The 9,260-nt window shown below is 40.2% G+C and overlaps 1 protein-coding gene across 1 annotated transcript; it reads right to left on the bottom strand.

Annotated features, from left to right (window-relative positions):
* Nucleotides 1-6,318: 6,318 nt before the first annotated feature.
* On the bottom strand, nt 6,319-8,370 carry LOC117321436. The gene has a single exon (XM_033875853.1). It carries the CDS (start codon nt 8,368-8,370, stop codon nt 6,319-6,321), a length of 2,052 nt encoding a protein of 683 aa, XP_033731744.1.
* Between the last annotated feature and the right edge of the window lie 890 nt (nt 8,371-9,260).

Raw genomic sequence — 9,260 nt, 5'->3', positions numbered from 1 at the left:
TTTGTGCATTCCATTCGCATAGAGGAGCAAAATTATCAATTCTCATATGAAACAATCGTACAGAGTGCAGAAGATGATGACGATATTGTGATAAATACGTCGTTAAATGTTGCCAAAGGAAATGATGCAGATGAACCAAGAGAATCGAAATCAAGAAGGATTTCCACGGAGGGACCAGCATTTTGTGAAACCTACTTCATACAAGTATGAACAGGTAAGAGGTATACTGAATGAGTAAGCCTTCACGAGTTATCTCCCTTACAAGCATTTAACATTGATGACTTGTTTAACTCTTCATCACATGGCAACATTTTAAAACATTGCTTTGTCAATTGCAGGTAAAAGATATTGTTCCAGCCCTGTCCTAGTGAAGACTGAACATACAACTGTCTGCTAAAGACAAATAAGAAGCCTCATGTTGGGATTATGTATATATGTTGTTCAAAAGTCGTTATATGCTGAAGAATATCCAGAATATGGGGTAGCCGTTACAGCCCGTGACAGATGTATACCTCGTGGCAAGTCGTATTTTGCCTACTCTAGTCGTTACGTTTACACCCCGTGTGCTATGCGGTAAACAAGGCGATGATTGGATAAGGTAAGTCATGTGAGGTTGACTGACCAATCGTTGCAAGAGTATTCTGGGAGGGTGGTGTGAAGTCTGCGACATTGCAGTAACGTTTGCGGGAGTGGGCCGAGTTGTTGGGTCCTGCGGGCCGTGTTGCGGCAATGACATCTCAGGGTGAGTGAGAATTTGATACAGCAGGAAAGCTTGAGCCGTAAGGGTAAGTAATTTCCCGTAGCAAACCATTTATTTGTTCATATTTCGGGTTTTACAAGCGAACACAGACCAGTATTAACCACATGACATATTGTACTGATATTATCGTGTTGCGAGAATTGTCGCGGTGAATTTTGTTGTATTGTGAAATGCATAGAAATTAAGAATAGCGGTATGTTAATGGCTAGGTGGTAAATTGTTGTTTTGTACCATAATTTATAGCTGACATGGTTGGGGCTTAGGACCGCCAGCTGAAACAGGGCAGTTAAGCAGACCAGTTCGGGGCCATGTGAGGAGCCTTAGTGGTACAGTCGCACTCAAGTCATGTTTTATGCATCAGAGGCGTGCGTCACCTGTGTTATGAAGTTCCGGTGTAAACTTCCGGAGTAACTACTTCCGGCGAGATGTCAGCAGCAAGTGGTTGAGCTTGGTTGTGAAACTAAGGAGCGGAGTGTCGGTTCCGTCCTATGTATCTTGTGGTAACGTACGGTATAATATGTGTACGTCCAGTCGTAACATCGTCAAGGTTTCCTGAATTACTGAGTCAGAAACTAAACAAGGAGGACTGGAGATAGTATCCATTATATATCACTGAACACTACAGGTTCAGTTCTCGAACATTATTTACCAAGTTATTGCTGCGTACCCTACGTAGACAGTGACATTGTCAGTTGTCGTCGTAGCTGTGATGAACAGTCAGATGATTAGATTTTGCACATAATTATGTTATAAATAAGTTGTGTATAAAAGTGTAATATTTTCACGTGTGCATTCAATCCTGGAATACCGACCAGTGTTACTGTGTACTTATTATGACTAGGAAATGTAATTGAATATTTCTGATTCAGTCTACCCTAGAACTAGGTGATATTATCATAGGTATTTGGATAATTGTCTATAATTAAACAAGTATGGTACTGCGGGACCACATGTTTAAAGAGAGTGTTCACGAAAAAGAAAAAACAAACAAGTTAATTAACAGTTCAAAAGATTTGTAATAGTAAGAGTTTTTCTGGTGAAAATACAACCAACATACTTTGGTTTGGTTTGGTTTATTTTGTTTAACGTCCTATTAACATCTAAGGTCATTTAAGGACGGCCTCCCGTGCGTGCGACATGCATGAGTGGGGTGAGTGCGTATGTGTGTATTGGGAGGCTGCGGTATGTTTGTGTTAAGTCTCCTTGTGATAGGCCGGAATTGTTGCCGATTTATAGTGCTACCTCACTGAAGCACACCGCCGAAGACACCCAGCAGCACACCCCACCCGTTCACATTATACTGACAACGGGCGAACCAGTCGTCCCACTCCTTGTATGCTTAGCGCTAAGCAGGAGCAGCAACTACCATTTTTAGAGACTCTGGTATGTCTCGGCCAGGGGACAGAACCCAAAGCCTTCCTCACAGCGGCGAACGCTCAACTAAAGGCCAAAAGTGAGGCATTGTCAAGGGAGACATTAGGAAGAAGAAAGTTGTTCAGAAAGAAGAGAAAAGATAAGATCCCAAATTTAGTCGCCTCTTACGATCATGCAATGGGGGCAGCAGGTACAATTCTTACGCCATACCTGCAGGGCCGCTAAAGGTGAACAACCATAAAACATACTCAACGTCGGGGCCAGCACATATGGCTATTTCAGCAAAGTTAATGCCAGGTGTGTTGTACCTCTGCCAGAACCGGGACAACGCCTGTCCTGTTTTCCAAAGCGCTACAGGGCAGCGGGTGGACGCTCGCTACATAAATGCCGTCCTGACAGGAGATCGCTTCAACCCTTGGTCAAAGTGGGCGTGTCACGTCCACTGTGCTGCGAAAAAATGCAGGCACTGCTGTAAGTTACAAAATTTAGTGATATATCTTCATATGCGTGTAATAATTTGCCAGAAGAAACACAAAATATCTTTTATCTAATTATACTTTTAAGACAGTAAAAAAGATGAATAATCCTTTCATGTTTTTTGTAAGAAAATGCACAATAAACTATAATTAGAATGCATCAATAGTTTCAATATAGATGATTAAAATTATTAAGAAATGCAACCGTTTCAATTGTAAAATATTTGCATTGAATATACATAGCCGCATAAAAAGTAAAGGGGAATTGTGTAACCTTACCTGATATCCCATTAAATATTCGAAATCCGTCATCTGTGAAAAAAACTGATCCACTTCCACTGTGCCATGATTATCAACATTCTTTAACTGTACAAATGCATACGTTGTTTTACAATTAAACTAGTGTCAATTTCTTACGATTACCAGTCTTGATCGCCAATGGGTTTGAAACTTTAAATTGTTTTTACAAATATGCCATGGTTATCCCAAGTTAATAGAGGACTGACTCGCAATGCTCATGGGCGGCTAAACCCAACAACAGGTCGCTACTGACTTAGGAGTTGATAAATCGACTAAAATCAGTTGGTTATACATATCAACAGATCGGAAAGAGATTCGGACGTCCACGTGTAACGTCGCGACGTCAAGATGGGTGTATTACGCTTGTCCATGTGTGTGACAGCAGATTAACCCAACATGAATATTATGCAGTCAAACACTTCAACCTCACGTGACATCTAGAGTATTTTGTTACATTTAAGACTTCAGGCTCTATACATGACTCAGAGGTACCTTTTATAGTATTTTACAAACTTGCAAATTACTATATCTTTAATCTACTTCTCACAGATATCATATTTCGTGAATCAATTGTTTATTTTCTGAAAATGATGTAGATGATAACAATGATGAGTTGGCAGGATCGACTAACTAGCTAACCATAAGGTTGAGAAAAACAAAAACAAAAACAAACAAAAAAAAACTTATTACGCATGCGTAAAACTTATAAATATCTGCTCACACGAGAAGTCTTCTGATTGGGTAAAGACATGATGTAGCATTCGATTGGTTTGTTTAGAAGGGGTACGTATGCATCATGGAGTTTTGGCGGGTATAAATCTGGCGGTAAGACACTCGTTCCCTCACACACGATTTCCAGTACAAATTGTGATTGTAAAAAAAGGGGGGCTCAAGGACAACTTAACGTGGCTCAATACGAGGAATACACCAAACGTGATGGGACGACGGAAAGACAACTAAAACTTCATATGAGTAATCTAGATGTGTCTGTTACACATTTCGACAAGAACGACACAACATACCTGCATATGAATCGTCTCAGCAACGGGAAAAAGTATTATCTTTTTCTCACATGGGATGAATACCAGGAGCTTATTGGATTGAAAGAAAAAATGGAGGATGTTCTTTATTTGATTCAACCTGTAAGTTGTTTGAGTAGACATATATATATACATATATAAATATATAAACAATAGTTATGGTTAAGATGCTACTAAATGACTCAATTGTTTTTTTGTTTTTTTTTAATATGATATTTTTTCTTTACATACTTCCGGACAGGACCAGCTACAGAAGCAGCAACAACAACAGCTGCAGCAGCAACAACAGCCGCAGCAGCAGCAGCAACAACAGCCACAACAGCAACATCCACGATGTCTTCAACAACAGTAGCAGCAGCAACAAGTGGAGGACTTTTTTATGATTTTCTCAATATGTTTCGTCGTGTTTTGGACTCTTTAAGTTTTTTATCAGTTATAAATGATTATGAGATATAAGTGAGAGTGGAAATTGTTAGGTTTTTTTTATACTTTTCTTTGGACGTCAGTGTATTCCTTTTGTTTCTTCTTTAAATCTGGATTAATGTTCTTCCATTGGATATGGAGGTATGTAAATCCAAGGAGAGAAACATCATTGATTCATTCAAAAAAATTATTTGTGTAAATTGTTTATTCTGCAATGCGTTAAAAACAAGACATTCCATTCTATTTCATTTGTATAAGCATTTATTTATACTCACATCTACCTATAAGCTGAGAATGTTTATCATAATGAGTATACTCATATTATTCAAATAAGTATTAGATTAATTATAATCTGGACATATAGTATTCTAATTCTAAATCAAATACCGATAATTTTATAACGTTAGAGATTATAAAAAAAATACTGTACATTATAAACTGTATACAGAACAAAGTATTGTGACTATTCTTTCATCCATCTTCATCATGCTAAATCAAACACATTTTTTCAATGGCGAACATCAAATGAATAAATCATACAAATCATACCACTTTCGTTTAGATTTTATAATGACCAAATGCAAGAGTATCACAATCGTTTGGGAGCACGAATCGCTTATCATCAAAGGCAGAGTCTAACTTTGTTGATGTTGTATACGTGAAGCTGATGTCTATCACTTCTGATTGTACTCATTTGACACATTCTGTTCTCGTTTTTGAAGAGACGTTCTTTATACATTTGATGTCGCAAGTCTTTCATTCTTGCGGCCTTTTTTATGCCTTTTGCAACCTGTTTCTCATGAAAAGTATTCCAAACGATTGTGTAATCTTCCATTTCTACTTGCTGTTTTGCAGCATATTGGTAACTATACATTTTAGCTCGAAGTCCTACAAACTCTGTTATCACTTGACCGACCACCCGTCTCATCCTTGAAGTAACCTGGAACCTTTTTGTTACGGATGGGTAATTGGATAAATCAAACAAACTTCTATCTCTATACATGTCCGCGTAGACATCGTCACAGGTCACGTGGTATAACAGTGAGTCTGTATCAGTCATTAGAAGTTTCAGGTTGTCACCATAGGTCGATTTCAAGTAGTCATAATAGAATTCATAGATGACCGTTTTGGATAGATCTAGGATGGCTTGACCGACGTATACAGGTTTGTTTAATTTCAGTTTAACTTTTGTATTTTCGAGAGCTGAGAGATGTTCATCAAAGATGGTGAATCTCTTAAAGGAAGACTTAGCGACATACTTTTTGAATTTAATGTCTGTGTGGGCTAGCCTGATATCGACTCGATTTCGCACATTCTCCATCGTCTTCCCGAAGACGGCATTATTCATGAGTTTGAAAACTCATTCTGCGCACATTTTCTTTTTTCGCTGTTGAACCGAATGTACTCCTCAAGCCACGGTGCCTGCTTGAATTGTAAGATTCTGTGAGTCTTTATGAGTTTCATCCCAAATTTCAAATATTGCTGTAGGTTTCGGTAGTGACAGACATACTTTGTTTTGTTTTCAAGAGGGGTCGCGGTGGACGAGTGGTTAAGGTGTACCGACACTTTATCACTAGCCCTCCACCACTGGGTTGCGAGTTCGAAACCTACGTGGGGCAGTTGCCAGGTACTGACCGTAGGCCGGTGGTTTTTCTCCGGGTACTCCGGCTTTCCTCCACCTCCAAAACCTGGCACGTCCTTAAATGACCCTGGCTGTTAATAGGACGTTAAACAAAAACAAACAAACAAACAAACAATTGTTTTCAAGAGTCGGTATTAGCTTTTCTGTAGGAACGCGATGAAGTAATTTTTCTCCCTCATGAGGGTCTGGATGTAATTCCCTCCAGAGCCGCTTACTAGTTGGCGATAATTCATCATCTGACACATTTTTCTTATCAGGCGCTAATGGGTAATCGCTATGCGAATCGTGGAGTGAATCAGGGTATTATAAATCGACCTCTAGCAAATAACCACGTTGAGCTCGTCCATGTATCTTAGTGACGTCGAATTGTTCAACGTCATCTACCCACTCGAATTCTCCCACAGGTAAAGGTTCGGACATAGCTTTTCCGTACAAGTTATTGCAATCAGTGTATACGATGTATGATGTCGGTTTTTCGGGATCGTACGTTTCTGGTATATGTGAGTTATTAGCCTGAGCGTACTTATTCGATATCATAGAAACACCACCGCGAATGTCCGATTCAAAAAATAAGTACATATCCGAATCCTTGATCAATTCGAGATGAATACCTGTCATGCGCAGAGCCGAACTCAATGCGAGTCCGGGTGCCGTGTAAAAATGTGCCGCATCTAAACCATAATAGTCCAAGCACATAGTTCTGAAATTTTCGAATACATCCGCTAGGAGCAGAACGTCAGTCTTCAAGTAGAGATCGTGATACTCGCCTATATTTTTAATACCCATCTCCCGCCAAACTTTTTGCGCGTACTCGTGATCTTCTTCCGTGATGTCACATTTGCTGAGGTTGCTGTAAAAGCATCCCCGAGGTGGAAGCTCTGTTTCCGCGAACTTGGCTTCACAATCAATGTATTCGTAGGGATACACACCCTTGCGGAGTAGCAATTTCTTTTCGGCCATAGAAAACTCTTTGGTGAATTGTTTGAAACTTGTTTCTGCCAGATTACCAGTTAACGTTTCTAGACTGTTAGGCATGAACTGAAAGGAATCGATGAATCTTAAATTTCCCAAACTGAAGGTGTATTTTTCTGCATTGTTCGGTATGCAGTTAATATCCTGATCTTTAAACAATCCGATACTTTGACAGATCAAATGACTATCGTTTCCACGCAGATTATGAACTATGACTGGCACGTATTGTGGATACTTGTATTTTAGATTACAGTAATCGTGAGCGGCACCTCGAAATTTCCCGGTGAGATTGCAATGATCACGTACTCGTTTAGATTTTTCGGTGAAATGCTTCCCGCAGATGTGGCACTGATTGTTTTTTTCGAATTCGATTTGCTCTTCTGGTGTTAGAACCATAGGTTTTGCTTGATTTAAAATATCTTTGATTTTGCTTTCTTCCTCCAAAAGTCGCTGTAGGAACGTTTTCGTAACATCGGTACCCCTGTAGATTACAGGAGAATTTGTGTATTTATCGTCCATACACACAACCTGGTATCCGAATCCACACGGCTCGAATCTGGCGGTTTTCGTTGTACTCGATGAGTTTGAATCGCGCTCACAAGTGTCTAATGGTTGCATGTAAGCCTCGAAATCTGCATATATGACAAAAGGAGCTTTCGTTTGTTTCCTATAGTCTTCAAATTTCAGTAGACAATTGTCGTCGTCAGGCATTTCTACACGTTGGGGATCGTGACGCGAACAATTCTTTATATGTTCCTCCAACAAGTTATATCGCGTGAAGCCTTGAAGGCAAAATTGACAGAAATGCGATTTATTTTTTGTTTTCTTTATTCTCGATAAAAAAGTATTCAGGTCACGAATGAGACAATAGTGTGACTTTTCTTCTTCACGTAAGAATAAAAGATTCACATGGTGTTGTGATTCACGCATTTTTGTAACATGCATTGGGAATGTATCTTTTTCTTCGCAGCCGAATACGTTTACACTGATCCGATTTTGTCGCTCGAATTTAGAAATTTGAGACACAGGAGTGGGGTATGATATTCCAGTCATGGCGAGGTCATTTTCGTACTTGGTGTAATTTGATACCCTCTGTGGTAGAAGAGTCGAGGGGTGGAGGAAGGCTAGTACGGACCAGAGGAAACATTTGTCATCGTCATTGACTATGTTTATGAGGGTTTCGTGTTTAGCGAACGTGGTCGAAGTCGGGATGAAGGAGGAACCCCCCACCGGCGAGTAATTCGCCACGTGAATTTCTAATTTGATGACCCTTTTTAAGACCCAGCCAGACCCTTTCCGAATGAATTCTTCGAAAGAACCGAACATTTTTTGGAATGCATCGTTTAGGTTATGTTCTAAATCGACATCGTTTGGTAACTGCATGTATGATCTCAAAAAATGGGGCATGGTTTGATTTACATTACCTTCTCTGTCTTCTTTCTCTAGCATCACTCGCACATTCATATACCATTTAATTCCATACAATTGCTCGCACACATCACTTAAATGTTTCAAGATTTCGTCTTTTGTGTTGGCAAAGAAAGTTAATATATCCAGATTGTCCTCGATATTTGGATATATATCTCTGATTCTTGCATTTCCGTTTTCACTGTTCTGATCAGGAAATTTTATGTGTCACTTTGTTAATCTTTAGAGAATCCTCACTTCTTCCACTATCTTTATTTCGAGAGTCTGAAAGGTCTTTTCTTGGGTTAGCTGGAAGGAGCGAATCACTAGATACCTCCATAGTCGGAGATGTGTCATCGAAAGTCTCCGCAACCGGAGATGTGTCACCGGAAGTCCCCGCAACCGGAGATGTGTCACCAGAAGTCTCCGCAACCGGAGATGTGTCACCGGAAGTCCCCGCAACCGGAGATGTGTCACCAGAAGTCTCCGCAACCGGAGATGTGTCACCGGAGGTCTCCGCAACCGGAGATGTGTCACCGGAAGTCTCCGTAACCAGAGATGTGTCACCGGAAGTCTCCGCAACCGGAGATGTCTCACCGGAAGTCTCCGCAACTGGAGATGCGTCACCGGAAGCCTGCGTAACCGGAGAAGACCCGCCGGATTGTTCCATCATCGGAGAAGAGTCATTAGCAGCAGGATTCACCGTTAACCATCATCAGAATCTGTAACCCTTTGCTTGCAGGTTTTCATGTGTGCTTTTAGATTATCCTTTCTTCCAAATGATTTCAGACAAAGGACACAAGCGTGTGGATTTTGTTTCCCGTGTACACTTTTCACATGTCTTTTCAAATGACTCCCATTGCTGA

The sequence above is a fragment of the Pecten maximus genome, unplaced genomic scaffold (genome assembly GCF_902652985.1).
Source record: "Pecten maximus unplaced genomic scaffold, xPecMax1.1, whole genome shotgun sequence".
NCBI lineage: Eukaryota > Metazoa > Mollusca > Bivalvia > Pectinida > Pectinidae > Pecten > Pecten maximus.
The sequence above is the reverse complement of the archived record's forward strand: the minus strand, read 5'-3'. Positions and strand labels throughout refer to the sequence as shown.